Source organism: Vulpes lagopus, chromosome 12 (assembly GCF_018345385.1).
Source record: "Vulpes lagopus strain Blue_001 chromosome 12, ASM1834538v1, whole genome shotgun sequence".
Classification (NCBI taxonomy): Eukaryota; Metazoa; Chordata; class Mammalia; order Carnivora; family Canidae; genus Vulpes; species Vulpes lagopus.
The window spans coordinates 45,150,941-45,166,185 of NC_054835.1; the positions used below are offsets into that span (position 1 = coordinate 45,150,941).

The window sequence follows — 15,245 nt, forward strand, 5'->3', positions numbered from 1 at the left end:
TTACAGGCAAGAAGGTATTATTCGTCACAGTGGCTGACACTTCCATCAGTCTGGGCCTGCTCTCTGGCCTCCCCCACTTCATGCCTGGGAATGGGGTGAGGGCAGGCCTGGCCTGAGCCCTGCCCCCTTCCCTCCAGACCCTTCCCTGAGCCCGTCCCCAGCCGCGTCACCCCCAGCCCCAGGCACTGAGCTCTCCTACCTCAACGGCACCTTCCGGCTGCTGCAGAAGCCTCTGCGCTGGCACGACGCCCTCCTGCTGTGTGAGAGCCGCAACGCCAGCCTGGCGCACGTGCCCGACCCCTACACCCAGGCCTTCCTCACACAGGCCGCCCGAGGGCTGCGCACCCCACTCTGGATCGGTCTGACTAGCGAGGAGGTGGGCCCCCGACAGTCGGCCCAGTGCCAGGGCCGGCACCGCTCCCTCGATTTCCCTCCCTGTCTCCCCCCGACTCCTGGCCTTACCTCGCCTGCCTCTGTCCCCCACCCTCCCACCCTGACGGCCCCCTCGTGCCCAGGGCTCCCGGCGGTACTCCTGGGTCTCGGAGGAGCCGCTGAGCTACGTGAGCTGGCAGGATGGCGAGCCCCAGCAGCCGGGGGGCTGTGCCTACGTGGATGTGGACGGGGCCTGGCGCACCACCAGCTGCGACACCAAGTTGCAGGGGGCTGTCTGTGGCGTGAACGGTGGTGAGCGCCCAGCTGCTGGGGCCGGGCGGTCGGCAAGGCGTGGGCTGTCCCGGGGAGCACCCTGGGCCATCTGCTCAATCCTGTACCCCCACAGGGCCCCCTCCTCCCCGAAGAATAAGCTACCATGGCAGCTGTCCCCAAGGGCTGGCTGACTCTGCATGGATTCCCTTCCGGGAGCACTGCTACTCCTTCCACATGGAGCTGCTGCTGGGCCACAAGGAGGCGCTGCAGCGCTGCCAGAGAGGTGGGCCATGGCCGGCTAGAGCCCATGGGGCTCGTTTCAGGTGGTGGCCCCTATGGTGGACACCTACAGGCTCCATGGGTGCAGTCCCTGTGCCACACTCTGCCTGTAGGCAGTGCTCCCACATACGTGCCCCGTCAGTTTCCAGTGCACAGAGACCACGTGTGACATTACCTGTAGATAACCCGTGCCACTAAGGCTGCTGGAGAAGAGGGCTGGGACCTCTCTGGGGTGGGGGGTGTCTGTGCTCTCCCAGGGAGACCACTGTGTGTCCTGATGCGGGTCTCCCTTTTGTCAGCGGGCGGGGCGGTCCTGTCCATCCTGGATGAGATGGAGAACGTGTTTGTCTGGGAGCACCTGCAGAGCTCTGAGGGCCAGAGTCGGGGGGCCTGGCTGGGTATGAACTTCAACCCTAAAGGTGGGTACCCTGGGTGTGGCATCAGACGGGAGGGTGAAGCCTTAAGATGTGGGGAGGATGCCTTCCACCAGGGCTCGGTGGGGTTGAGGACTTGGGGGGAGGTGAGGATTGGTTCTAGAACAGGCCTGCTCTCTCCCACCTGCTCCTCTCCCCGCGCCCCCTCAGCACCTTGTCTCCCACAGGAGGCACCCTCGTCTGGCAGGACAACACAGCTGTGAACTACTCCAACTGGGGGCCCCCCGGCCTGGGCCCCAGCATGCTGAGCCACAATAGCTGTTACTGGATCCAGAGCAGCAGTGGGCTTTGGCGCCCAGGCGCCTGCACCAACATTACCATGGGTGTTGTCTGCAAGCTCCCCCGAGGTGGGTGCCTGGCAGGCACAGCGCAGCCTCCTGCCGCCCCCGCTCAGCTGGCACAGGGCCTGGGCCGGGGGCCAGTGATGAGGTGGACTGGAGGGCAGGACCGGACAGGCCCGGGCCGCCAGGACCCTCCCCTGGGATAAATTGGTCTGTAGGAGGGACTGGCCCTTCCTACAAATTTCCAAATGAGACAGCAAACCCATCATTTTGTAGCGGTTAAGGGCACAGACGGGGTTCAAGCCCTGGCCAAACCACTTACCAACTCTGTGACCCCCGGCAAGTTCCTTAGAGTCTGTGGCCTCAGTTTCTTCCTATGTAAAATGAGGATGATGACAGTACCTACAAGATCAAATGAGCTAATAAAGTGCCGGGCACTCAAGAAGTGCTCTATACGTGTTTGCTTATTTTTACTGTTACTGCTTCACTTACTAACTGGTCCCTCCCTCTTCCTTGCAGCTGAGGAGAGCAGCTTCTCTCCATCAGGTGAGTCCAGGCCTGGGCTGAGACGAGCCCTCTCCCCGCTTTGCCCAGCATGTGGGGGCATTGGGGGGCACGGGTGGAGGTGCAGGTGGGAGCGGCAGGGCCGGGCTCGGCCTCACCTTGAGCGGTGGGCTTGCTGCAGCAGCGCTCCCGGAGAACCCAGCGGCCCTGGTGGTGGTGCTGATGGCGGTGCTGCTGCTCCTGGCCCTGCTGACCGCAGCCTTGATCCTCTACCGGCGGCGACAGAGCGTGGAGCGCGGGACCTTCGAGGGCGCCCGGTACAGCCGCAGTGCCTCTGGCCCCGGCGAGGCCACGGAGAAGAACATTCTGGTGTCTGACATGGAAATGAATGAGCAGCAGGAGTAGAGCCAAGGGCGTGGGCAGGGTGGGCACAGGAGGAATGGGGAGGCTGGGCCCTGGGTCAGCCGGGCCCCCCACCAGCTACCAGTCCGGGTGGCCTATGGAGGGGGACCTTTGGGTGCCGTTCTTGGGAACTGGGGCTGATCAGGGCCTGGCTGCTGGGGAGCCTCCCTCCCATATGAGGGCTGGGCTGAGACCTGGCTGAGTGCAGCGTGGTGTTTCCCTCTTGGGGCAGGGGGGCTAAGGTCTTGTCACCTGGGCCTGTGCCCCCACGGTGACCAGAAGCAGGACAGGAGCCTCTTTCTGCTCCTTTCTCCCCAGGCCCCCCTGCCCAGGCCTGCTGACCCATGTCCCAGGACCCCCTTTCTCATTGCAGAGCCTGAGGACCCTCCCCTGGGCCCTCAGCTAGCCTCTGTTGCTTCTCTCCTTCCTGGCAGCCTTGGCTCTGAGCCCTCCCACCCCCATTCCGTCTCCCTGCTTCTCATACAGCCCGTCCTTCTGAGCCAGGGCCCCAAGGTTTGGGGAGCCCTGTTGTTCATGGTGGGTGTCGGCTGACGGGGCCAAGCATGTCACTCCTGTGCCTGCTGGGGTGGCCCATGGGACATGGAGGAGGGGCCTGGGCTGGGCCTGAGAACGAGGGCCCCATTGGGGTGTCAGCTGCGCTGGAGACAGGACCAGGAGAGACACCCTGACCCCCAGGGGGTGACCGGGCTGAGGTGTCATCTCCTGCTGGTTGGGGGAGGGCTCTGTACCTAAAGAGTCCCCTGTGGGGACCATAGTAAGTACCCTCACGTTTCCAGCTCCTGGCTCTGGTTGGAAGAGAGAGAGGAGGGGGTTGTCAGAGTCTTGGGGGGGCGGGTTCGGAAGCAGGAGACTGCCCTCTAGTGGGGCCCAGAGGAACAGTGCCCGAGCTCCGGAGGGGCCCAGGCTGGGGGTGGCCAGCCAGTCCCTGTGCCACCGCTTGGGACAATGTGAACACGGACTCAAACACATGGTCCTTTTTTTGTAGTTCTTAATTTTTTTTAATGTGCCATTATTGTGAGGGAAAAAAGAAAAAAAGAAAAGCAAACCAATAAAACACCTTTAAGAAGCTCGAGAGAGAAGGGTTTCTGCTTTGTTCTCTTGTCAGCCTTGTTCCTTGCACCATCTCAGAGGTAAATGTCATGTTTGGAGTTCCAGTCGTGCGTGCTTCTGCAGTCTACCATTTTGCTTCTGTCTCTGGGCCTCATGGGGACACCTGCACTCTTGTCTCCTCTTCTGGGCTCTTGACCTTTGGGGCCTGCTCGCTATGTCCTCTGTGCCCCAGGGGGTGTGTGTGCGTGACAGCGCGGGAGCCACTGGATGGCTGTGAGGGCTCTGGCCACTTAGCTCACCTGAGTTCAACGTGTGTGAGATGGGAGGCTGGGACACGCTCCTTGGGGTTGCTCTACGGCTATTTGAGGATTAAATGAGATCCCCTGTGCCAAGCAGTTAGCCCCGCACCTCTGAGCTCGTGCAGTAAGTGCCCCATAAACAGCTGCTACTGTTATTTGGGGCTGTGGTTCCCAGGGGGCGTTGGAGGTGCCCTGGGTGGGGGCTCCACATCACCATCTTCCCAAGGTCGCTGTCATACCTGCCCCCGAGCTGTGAACAAGTGCATATCTGTCCTTGGGGAGTTTGGCTTTGAAACCCCTTAGAGGCAGGCGGTGGCCCTCAGGACTGCCCCTCCTGACTGTTCACTCTGGACACTTGAGCTGCAACTCAGCAGCCAACAGAGAGGACTCTGCTAGTAAGTGATGGGTGCCAATGATGCCAGTCGTGCTGGGTGCGGGCACCAGGCCATGGGGAGGGATATTAGTTTGGTCCCGGTGGTGGGGAGGGTCTCGTCAGAGGAAGTAGGATGAACCTGAAGGAGGTGAGGGAGTGAGCGATGCAGACATCTAGGCAGGTGGAGGCGGGGGGGGGGGGGGGGGGGCCCGGACACCTGGGCCAGCCGTGGTGGTCCTCGGGGTGTCCCAGAGGCCCCGAAAGGAGGCCAGGCTGGCTGGAGGGTACGGAAGGGGAGCACGGATGAGCCTGATTGCCTGGGGTCTGTTTCTAGTAGGAAGTCCAAGGGAAGGGCTAAGCCAGCTGTCCCTTGAGGTTGGTGGTGTGGTTCAGGACCTCGGCGGTGGTCACATTCTGGACCTGTGCGTGTGTCGCACACCAGCTTTACTTTGTTCATTATTTTTTATTATTTATTTAAAGATGTTATTTATTTATTCATGAGAGATGGCGAGAGAGGCAGAGACACAAGCAGAGGGAGAAGCAGGCTCCCTGCAGGGAGCCCAATGTGGGACTGGATCCCAGGTCTTCAGGATCACACCCTGAGCTGAAGGCAGAGGCTCAACCGCTGAGCCACCCAGGCCTCCCTCTCTCTCTCTATTTTTTTAGATTATTTATTTATTTACTCATAGAGACACAGAGAGAGAGAGAGAGAGAGAGAGAGAGAGAGAGAGGCAGAGACACAGGCAGAGGGAGAAGCAGGCTCCATGCAGAGAGCCTGATGTGGGACTCGATACAAGGTCTCCAGGATCACACCCTAGGCTGCAGGGGGCTGTGCCACCCGGGCTGCCCCTAGGCCTCCCTCATTCGTGATTTTTTAAAACAAGTTTCTATTTTTCTGAATAGGTAATACCACCGCATGCATGGTTCAAGGCCTAACCCTAAAAGATACAGAGCTTACAGCCTGAACAGCAGGGTAAATGGGGCACCGTCTTTGAGCCAGGGAGCCCCCAGCCAGGCTCACGAGCTGCTTCTCTGCAGCCCTGACTGAGGCCAAGCTGGAGGCCCTCCTCCTGCTATCTCCTCCCTGCAGCTCCAGCAGCGCTCTCCTGATGGCAGGATCCGGGGTGGACCAATCTGGTCACTTTGGGGAGGGTGCCCCAATCCCAGGGGGGTTCCTTAATGATTAATCCACTTCACCCTGAAGTGATTTGCTCCCTTTGTGAGTTAAGTGCCCTGCCATTATCTGCAGCTCAAAAGACTGCTTGACCAGGCTGCAGGGAGCCACCCGGGGCAGATGCTCTCTGGGAAGCCCAGCTCTCTGCTGACCCTTGCCCGAGGAGGAAGAAAAGCTGAGGGGTGAAGGCAAGGTCACCGGATCCCTGGGGGTGGGAGGAGCATCCAAGGGACCAGGGACACAATGCCCAGTGCTGCCTGGTGGGGCCGGGGGAGTGATGGTGAGGGTCCAGGGGTTTAAATCATTCCAGAAATACCTATCCTGGCTCCTCTCTCCCTCAGGTGCCTGTAGTCCTCACCAGAGCCCTGTTCCCCACCCAAAAGCATTTCAGACAGCTTCACAGGCACCTGGGGGCTCCCTGAGACCTCTTCTCAGCTTTTCCATGTGGAGGCTTCCCGGAGGAGGGTAGGGGGGTGCTCTGGTAGCTCTGTCAGGGCAGGAGGAAGACTCTGGGGGTAGGGGGGTGCCATTTGCCTGTGGCTCCAGAATAGTGCTGGTTCTAAGGGGACTACACAGATACCAGAACCTCCTGTCTTTCTGCTCATTTCATTTTTTAAAAGATTTTATTTATTTATTCATGAGAGACACAAAGACAGAGGCAGACACACAGGCAGAGGGAGAAGCAGGCTCCCCATGGGGAGCCCAATGTGGGACTTGATCCCAGGACCCCGGGATCATGACCTGAGCCAAAGGCAGATGCTCAACTACCGAGCCACCCAGGTGCCCCTGTCTACTCATTTCAAGTCAATAAACATTCAGCGCTCCTCTGCTCCTCCGCATTCCACCTCTGCTGGGGGTGGGATGCCCTGAGACGGAGCCTGGTGGGCCCGACAAAGAGCACTGTATGCCAGACACCAAGGCCAACCGTCACCTGCAGGGCTAAGCTGGCTCAGCTCTGGCCACCTGGATGTTCAGCGACAGCTCACTGAATCCATGAATGAATGGGAGGATGGGGCCACTCTCCAGAGAACAGTGTCAGGCTGCTCACCACCTCTCCTCGTCAAGGCAGGGATGGCCTCCTCCCAGGTGTCCTGGCAGAGCCGGCCTGGCCCAGTGGGCAGCACTGTGAGGCCGCAGGGGTGAGGAGCCAGCCAGTCACACCACATGGCTTTCTTGGAACGGGGCCGTCTGAGCCCTGCCAAGCTGCCTGGAGCACTGGGCTTGAGTGTGTTGCAGGCACAAGGAAGAGAATTGCATCTTGAGGGCAGATCAGGAAAGGAGGGTGGGAGGAGGAAAGAGGGAAAGGAGAGGAAATAGAGAGGGGGGCCTCCGGTGGGGGGGAGGGGGGCAATGAGATGAATGTGTCCAGACTGTTCCGGCCTTTATCTCGGGGCCAAGGCTGCCAAGAGGCCTCAGGAGAAGGCTGACTTCAGTCTTGACTCCCACCAGAGTCGGCACCACTGGAGCTGTAGACGTCTGTCCTTCCTTGTCCGAAAGGCAGGCGGGCTGCCAGCGCAGGCTAAGCAGCAAGTAGGCATCGCCCCCTCCCTTGAAATGGATTCGTCACTGGTGCTCAATCCAAAAAATTGACTATCTTTTGATATCAGCAGATGGCAGGAGTTTGGGTTTTGCTGCTTCCAGGAAATCCAGCTCCTCTAAGGCTTTCTGGTCCAGTGTTTTCCCCTTTCTTCGCCGGCGCCTCTGAGTTCTGTGGTCCTGTGGAGTGTTCCTGGACCTGGTCCTTGGTCCCTGCGGGTCCCTGCTGGCGGATGCAGAGATGCCCTTCTTTTGCCCTTTTGTGTCTCTCTGGGATGTAGGAAACTTTTGGATGGTGGTTTTCCCCATACTGGGGCTGCCGGGGACTCAGGACACTGCTTCAGATATGCCATTCCTCCGTGATAATGATAAGAAAATATCTATTATTTACTAGGTAAAGCCCTTTCTCTCTCTCTCTCTTTCTTTTCTTTCTTAGAGAGGGAGGGGTGAAGGGGCAAAGGGAGAGGGAGAGAGAATCTTAAGCAAACTCCATGCCCAGTGCTGAGCCCAGGCTCGATCTTACAACCCTGAGATCATGACATGAGCAGAAACGAAGAGCTGGATGCTTAGCCAGCTGAGCCACCCAGGCACCCAATATGAATATTTGCGTGTGTGTGTGTGTGTGTGTGCACGCACGCGCACAGCCCTGTTCTGCTTGCCATGAATTAATCCATGTTATCCTTTCAACAAACCATAAAGCAAGTACTGTTGTCCTTTACAGATGAGGAATGGAGGCGCAAGAGGGGAAGGGCTTGCCATGCCACCTCTCTGCTTCCCCTACCCCCAGTCTGGAGAACTTGTCAGCAACCCCTGGGATCTTGCCCTCAGGCTCTGAGACTCAAGAATTTTGCCTCAACTTATTATTTCTGCTGAGAGTTTCAGAAGCCCATTTTGAGTTTCAGGGCTAAGAACGACCACTTTTCTTTTGTTCTTTCATGGCTTCCCTTCCAAGACAGGGGAGGACAGAGACTGGGCAGCCTTGGCTGGGGTAGGGCAGTGGGATATGATGCACTTATTTCTTGCATAGAATGCATAGAAATGAGGTGGGGGCTCGGTTGACCTATCAGACCTTCACAGGGTTACAGATGTTTTAGAGCTCACATCCGCCTCCTCAGTGACAGTCAACTCACCCAAGGTGATATAGCGACAGGGTGCTCTCTCCTCCTTCCTACCGCCCTCTCCTCTAGGTCTCACTCTCCTCATCTCACCAGCCTAGGTTGTGGCTATGGAAGCTCCCTGCTGCCCACGTGTGGACTCTCAGCTCCCTGTCTTGGCCCCCTGGGTCCTCCCTCCCCCGGCACCCCGGCTCCCTTGCCCAGTGAACCCCTTCTAGCAAGCTGCTCCCACCACACCATATACCCCTGTTTGCCCTTCCTCCCACCACCTCTCTGCTCGCCTGAGGTCCACCATCGTTCAAGGATCTTTTCTACACAAACCTTCCCAGTACCCCTTGATTCTGATGACCACTGATTCCCAAGTTCTAGAATTGGTTAAGGATGTTACCCTCTCTCTCAGGCAGGCCAGGAGCATGGCCTTGGCTGACAGGCTGACTTCACCTTAAAAACTTGGACAGATCACTTCCCTGAGGTTAAGGTTTGTGATGGTTAATTTTATGTGTCAATTTGGATGCCCAGAGAGCTGGAGAAGCATTATTTCTGGGTGTTCTGTGAGGGTGTTCCCAGAAGAGATTAGCATTTGAAGGGGTAGACTGAGTAAAGAATATCTCCCTCCCCAGTGTGGGTGGGCATTCCCCAATCTGTTGAGGGCCCGAGTACAACAAAATGACAGAGGAAGGGTGAATTTTTGAGCTGGGACAGCCTTCTTCTCCTGCCCTGGAGAATCAGCTCTCCTGATTCTTGGGCCCTCAGACTTGGACGGGGACCCAGAGTGTTGACACCCCTGCTTCTCAGGTCTTCAGGTTTGAACTGGAGCTACATCACTGGCTTCCCTGGGACTTCAGCTTGCAAATGGCAGATGGTGGGACTTGTCAGCCTCCATAACTACGTGAGCCAATCCTTCATAAATACATCGCTTTCTACATATTTATAAATATATCCCTCTGGTTCTGTTTCTCTGAGGAACCCTAATACAGGTTTCCTCTCATGTAACATGGAGTTAATAGTAACTGTCTCACGGGCTCCTTGGGGGTCCCCAGGCCCAGCTTCTAGAAAGTGCTCTAGAAGTGGCATCTGTAGGTTCATATTACCTTGATTTGACTTTTTTTATATATGACCTGTTGCCCCAATAAGACTATGCTCCTAGGGGGTGAGCATCATGCATTTTTCATGTGTCCTCACCATCTGGCATGTGATTGATGGTTACTAAATGTTTGTCAGGATGAAGCCAAAGGCTAAAAAAAAAAAAAAAAAAACCTCGTGTTTTATCCACTGTATCTCTATCTCTAATAGATTGTGGCAATATTTACTCAGTTAGAAAGGGGGCAAGGTAGTCCTTTTCACCAGGGTCTTTTTAATAAATGAGACTTGATTCTTTGGGTACCTCAGGCCATAAGAAGCCCCATCAGCAGACCCCTGGGCCACTGAGATGTGGAATTAACAGTGTGGGTAGATATCAGTTCCACCCCAGGCCTCAGAGGAGGCACTCCTGGCTTCCTGGGTAAACCCTTGAAATCGTCTTCAGAATCCCAGTGTTGGCTGATGTGAACCTGTGCCAGTCTTGGGGTCGCTGCCTCAAACACTGTCACATGTTAGGGCAGACTTGGCCTGTCAGATGTGTATCCAGTCACCTCAGATTCCATCAAGCTCTCTATAAAGCTTGCTTTTGAATATGCATTGTTCCTACTCAGACATTTCTCAATATTGGCTCCTGGACAAATCTTTAATCTTCAGCCAGCCCTGAGAGTCCAGTTGGAAAATGAAGACCCAGTTTCTCATAGAATGATTAGGGCTGAGGGATGTGTTTGTGAATGGAAGAATCTGAGATTTTAGTTTTTTGTTTTTCGTTTTTAAATCAGGGAGATATTTTCAACTGGAATGGCCCTTGTGGGTTCTGTTAACATTTGAGGGTGTCCCTTTGCTTGGCTCTTGGATCTGGGATCTAGGCTGCCTGGCTACATCTACCAGTTTGCAGGAATAGAGTCACTTTAACTGTGGAGCATGTCATGGATGGATACGATTTTGAGGGAATTCAATTAATTCCAGACTTCCTAAAACCGTGCTGGCACCACTGTTCATCTTGGGTGAAGTCCTCTTGGCTGCAAAATCTGCTGTGGCCACTCCTGGTCTTAAAAGAGGTTGGGAGAAGCACTTCTTTTTCCTCATTATCCCTTTCTGTCTCTTCTCTCTCTCATTCTCTGTCCTTCTCTCCATTTTTACTTTTTGAAAGATTTTTATTTATTCATGAGAGAGAGAGAGAAAGAGAGAGAGAGAGGCAGAGACACAGGCAGAGGGAGAAGCAGGCTCCATGCAGGGAGCCTGATGTGGGACTTGATCCTGGGACTCCAGGATCACGCTCTGGGTTGAAGGCAAGCACTAAACTGCTAAGCCACCTGGGCATCCCGCCTCCCTCCATTTTTAAAGAAAATTTATTGAGGTGTATCATAGAGCTCACCCATTGCAAGTGCTCAGTTCAGTGAGCTTTCGTAAGTTTGTCCCACCAGGGGACAGCAGCTGTAGAGCAGCCACATCACCACATCTCCTGAGCCCATCAGCAGACAGTCTCTGCTCCTAGTCCCAACACTGCAACCACTGATCTGTCCCTAGAGTTTTGCCTTTTCTAGAAATTGCTTGTAAATCGATTTATACACTATGTTGTCTTTGAGTCTGGCTTCCTTCACTTAGCATAATGTTTTTGCATGTATCAGTGCTCCCCTCTATATTTTTTAACCATCTTTGTCTCTCTCTCTTATATACACACAGTTTTCTCACTAACCTTCTATGACTTTTTTTTTTTTTAATGCCCAACTCAGGGCTTGAACTCCCCACCCTGAGATCAACACTTGAGCTGAGATCAAGAGTTGGATGCTTCACAGACTCAGCCACCCACGCTTTTTTTTTTCTTCTTTTTTTTTAACCTCATGCCTTGATCTGGTCTTTGGGCTCTAAGGTATAAAGAGGAGAGTAGTGTGGCGTCCACATACCACGCCCACTCGAAGTGGGTACGTACAGGGGCAGCCGGCCACGCAGCCTGTCACAATCCCCGGGGCCCAGGATGTGTGACCCCTCAGTGTAGTGATGGCGGTGAGAGAGGAGAAGTGGAGGCAGGGTGCGGGCTGAAATCCCCTCCCTTCTCCCCTGAGTTTGAGGCCCTGAGCCTTTCTTTGTTCAGGGAGATGGAAAAGAGCACAGAAGGAAGCTGGTGCATAAAGTCGTTTTACTGCAGATACAGCTCAAGTCCACTCGGGGTGGAGTGAGGCCTGAACAGGTGCCCTCCGTGGAGGGCCTCCAGGCTACCAGGTCACCTGGGGTCCCCTGGGCCAAGGGGCAGCTGCAGGGCAGCGGGCGGGGACTCATCCAGCCCAGGCTGCAGGCTTTCGGGGACCGCGTGGTCGCTGCTGTCCTGTTGCTCAGGCCAGACCCTGAGAGGAGAGGGGCGCGAGGTGAAAACGGTAACTGTCAACGTTTCAGTTTCAGTAAAGAGGAGAGGGGAGGGAGGCGCATGGGAACACAGAAAAAGCCTCCAAGGGGAGATGTCTCCGCAGGGCTCCGGGGCCAGCCCCGTGCTAGACAGCGTGGCTGCTGCTTTCACGTCCGTCCCCCAGCTCAGCATCTGGAAAGCAAGAAGGTGTCTCAGGCGGGGGGGAGCCAAGGTGAACCGTGAGCTCTGCCAGTGAGGGTGTGTGGCTGGGCTGCCCTTTTCGGCCCCCCCCCCCCTCCGCCGCCTCAGTCCTGGGCAACAGTGTCAGCAACAGAGGTCAGCTGTCTCTGGAATCCTCAAATGGCCAGGGCACAGGGGCTGTGAGCCCCTCAACAAAAGCACCCAGGTCCACTCCTCCCCTGACCTGGGGCAGCAAATGTCTGCAGGCTGAATCCCTGGAGGAACCCCTCAGGGTACTGCCCCCCTCTATACACTCTCCCTTCCTTAAGTTGGCAGGGCAGTGGGGGGAGGGTTGACCTAGGTCTTCAAGAAATCTTTCAGAGATCAAATGACTGGAGGTAGAGGGTCACATGATGGGAGCAAGGGGGGCAAAGAGGCAGGAGGATGACAGTGGGATCCGAGTGGAGGAGTGGGGCATCGGGGGGCAGTCTTTATTCTTGGGAGAAACTGTTGTTCTCAATATACTTTTCCCATTGGCTTGCATGAGTGCTCCCTATCTGAAAACCATTGAAAGGTAAGGAGCAGGAGCAATGGACATCCCCCCATTCCTACGAGGACCCTCTCAGCCTCTACCTCTGCTACAAGGAAGCCCCAGCCCCACGAGCTGCCCCTTGCCTATCCTGTTCTGTTCCCCAAAACTAGTTGTCTTGACTTGTGTGTATGGGGTGAGGTGGTCTGACCCTGCCTTTAGCGCGAGGACCCTCAAGCCTGCTCCTGTCCACACCTGATGAATGGCTGCGGGAGGCACTGTTCCCCTCCCAGGCTTTGGACTGTGGTGACAGTCATTTGTGCCAGCTGGGACGCAGCCGTTAGGAGGGTTGGGTCACAGAGCCATGTGGCAAGTTGTCAGACCTGGGCACACCCACCCAGGAACTCTCCCCAGCTGCTTTTACCTGGAGCCACCTGTGGCATTTGTGTGTTCCAGATGCAGGGGAGGGGGCCCCAGTGAGAAGCCTGGCATGGGCACCACGGAGCCTTGAGGAGGCTGGCGTCTCCTCGTGCCCCCTGGTGGGCCCAGGTGTTTTGTCTTTTTCCTCCCTTTAGACCTGAACTGAGCTAGGGCAGCAGGTCACAGCTGTGACTCAGCTCTGGCAACAGCCCATCTTGACAAAGCGCTGCCAACCAGGTGAGGCACGCCAGGCTGCTGGGGACCAGAGAAGAGTGTGGCCAGGGGCTAAGTGGGGAGGGAGGCGCCTCTGCCTCTGGCTGCCCTGGCTTGTCTTGATCTCGGCCCTGGCGGCAGCCAGGCGAGGGCTGCATGACCAGTGTGCCAGGACAGGCCCTCTGTGCCGGGCTCTCCTCCACCAGTGTCCCGGGGAGGGGGGGGGGCGTCGGGGGAGACCTGGCTGCCCCCACATTGGGGCGGCTCCTACAGCTAGTCCCGTCCTGAAGAGGACGGCAAGTGGCGGTCGGTGGGACCGTGTGCCTCTGAGCAACGCAGGGGGGCAGCAGCGCAGCGCCAGGCGCGTGCAGGGAGGGCCCGCCGGGCTCCTCCGTGGGGACTCGGTTTCAGCGGCGCCCCCGGGATGCTCTTGTGCCCTCCAGAGGGGGCCTTCCCCGAGCCGGGGGCTCGGAGGCCCCAGACCCTCCGGGGAAGGGCTGCGTCCCCCGCCCAGCAGGGCGACGGCGGCCGGCGCCGGGCACTAGGGGTCGCCCCCGGCTAGCCGAAGCGCGGGGCGCGCGGGCCGCGGCAGGTTTCCCGCGACCGGGAAGAGCCGCGGGCGCCTCCGGGGCGGGTGGGGGGGCCCCCCCGCCCCTCCCCGGGGCCGCGCCCTTGCGGAGCCCCGGCTCCCGCCGCAGGCCGCCCCGGGACCCGCGAGCGCGGCGCAGAGGCGCTCCCCCGAGACACAAAGGTCTTCGCCGGAGCTCCCTTCTCCCTCCCGCCCGCTCCCTTCCCGGCGGCCGGAGGGGGGCCCGGGCGCGCGCGGACAGCGGGACCCCGAGTGGTCCCGGGGGCTGGCGGGGGCGCGGGGCGGGGTGCACCCCGTGGTCGGGCTCCCTTTGTGAACCGAGACAGGCGTCCCCTCCTCCCCGCGTCTCTGAAAACCGGCGGCCCGGGCTCTCAGCACTGCGTGCCCTGAATCCTAAATCGGGTTCTCGAGGGTCGAAATCTGGGCCCCACCCTGGGGCGCTCGGAGCGGGTCCAGCTCCTCCTCCGGGCCGGCCTGCTGGGGGCTCCCCACCGCCCCATCGTGACCCGCTGCGACCGGCGCGCCAGGGGCCCACCCCAGGGTCTGCATCTGAATCTCCGGGACCGACCCGGGGAACCTGCATTTTTGGTAAATTCCCCAGGTGGATTCTGACCGCAGAGCCAGGGCGGGAATCCCTCTCCCAAACCTTACACCTGCCTTAGGGCAGGCAGTTGTAAAATGTCTCCCCTGAAGAACTTCTGGAGATGGAATTGTCACACCCGCCTCAGCCCACTGTGATGTTTGTTCTACCTGCTGATGGGGAAGTTCTTTCCAGTCAGGCTGCAAGCCCTCCTGCTTTAATCAAGCACATTTTCTTAGTTGGGTGCTCTCTATGGGATAACGAGCCCGATGGAAGACAGCTGTCCTGCCTCCTGGAGCCGGGTGTACCTTTCTCAGGAGACCTGTTTTCCTTGTTCAACCTCTGGGTCCAGCAGGCCTACCTGACCCCCCTCCCCCACGCATGGTAAGAAGGATCCACCGCAGCCACTAGCTGGTGGATGAATGTGGCCCCTCCCTGTAGTGGCTAAACAGCACCCTTCCAGGGCTTAGAAGATCACCTAAGAGGCTCCCTGAGCACCTGGGATGCTGGAAAATCCCAGCCAAGGAAAAGGAAAAAAAAAAAAAAAAACCTGCCACGAGTCATCCTGTGACTGCCTGACAATACCATCTTCCCTTTCACTGGCCCTTGACCTTGCTTTCAAGATGAATTAAAATTCTTATCTGCTCTGCATCCAGCGGGCTTGGGCCTCGCCTTCCCCCCTTCCCGAGTGCTGCAGCTAGAGCTTCCCAAGCTTTGTGGGACTATTTTTGCCTCTGGGTAGTGGTCATTACTTCCTTCCACCACAGGAGGTTCCACACAGGGACAGAGAAAGAGTAAATTAGCAAACACCCTCAAAATGGCAGGACTGACCCCCAGACCTACTTTCATTTTCTTCCCGTCTCGGTTGTGGGTAATTTCTTGACAACTATGAGAAAGAAGACAATGAAAAATGAATGGTTTCCCCAAAGCAGTTGTGAACAGATGTATAATTCTCTGGTCTCGGGAACGTTCTGGGAACCCCTTCCCTCCCCTTAGAGGGGCAGAAGTGCCAAAGGGCAGTGTTGATATTTGGCACCTGCAGGGCTCACCCTCGTCCTAAAGACAGCGCAGAGGTAACCCAGGTCACCTTCGCCCGTGGTTCAGGGCTTCTAAATTCGGCAGTGTGAGCAGACCTGCTTCCTTTCAGCAATTGATCTGAACAGCAGAATCCCATTCTGAGGGTCCGAATCACATTTACAG

At 57.3% G+C, this 15,245-nt stretch overlaps 2 protein-coding genes across 4 annotated transcripts in view; one reads left to right on the top strand and one right to left on the bottom strand.

Annotated features, from left to right (window-relative positions):
* MRC2 (mannose receptor C type 2) overlaps window positions 1-3,638 on the top strand; it is a 54,046-nt gene extending 50,408 nt beyond the window's left edge. For 2 of the 3 annotated variants that reach the window (XM_041725344.1, XM_041725347.1), the window contains 7 exons: window positions 138-376; window positions 516-684; window positions 779-928; window positions 1,224-1,343; window positions 1,526-1,705; window positions 2,159-2,185; window positions 2,325-3,638. In XM_041725344.1, the coding sequence (XP_041581278.1) occupies window positions 138-376; window positions 516-684; window positions 779-928; window positions 1,224-1,343; window positions 1,526-1,705; window positions 2,159-2,185; window positions 2,325-2,548 (1,109 nt within the window). In that variant the 3' untranslated portion in view covers window positions 2,549-3,638. The remainder of the gene's footprint in view (window positions 1-137; window positions 377-515; window positions 685-778; window positions 929-1,223; window positions 1,344-1,525; window positions 1,706-2,158; window positions 2,186-2,324) is intronic. The other variant, XM_041725346.1, reaches the window with a different exon arrangement.
* An 11,219-nt stretch (window positions 3,639-14,857) lies between these two features.
* Window positions 14,858-15,245, bottom strand: part of MARCHF10 (membrane associated ring-CH-type finger 10) — an 83,925-nt gene continuing 83,537 nt past the window's right edge. Inside the window, 2 exon segments of the mRNA XM_041726223.1 lie at window positions 14,858-14,883; window positions 14,886-14,931. Coding sequence (XP_041582157.1) covers window positions 14,858-14,883; window positions 14,886-14,931 — 72 coding nt within the window.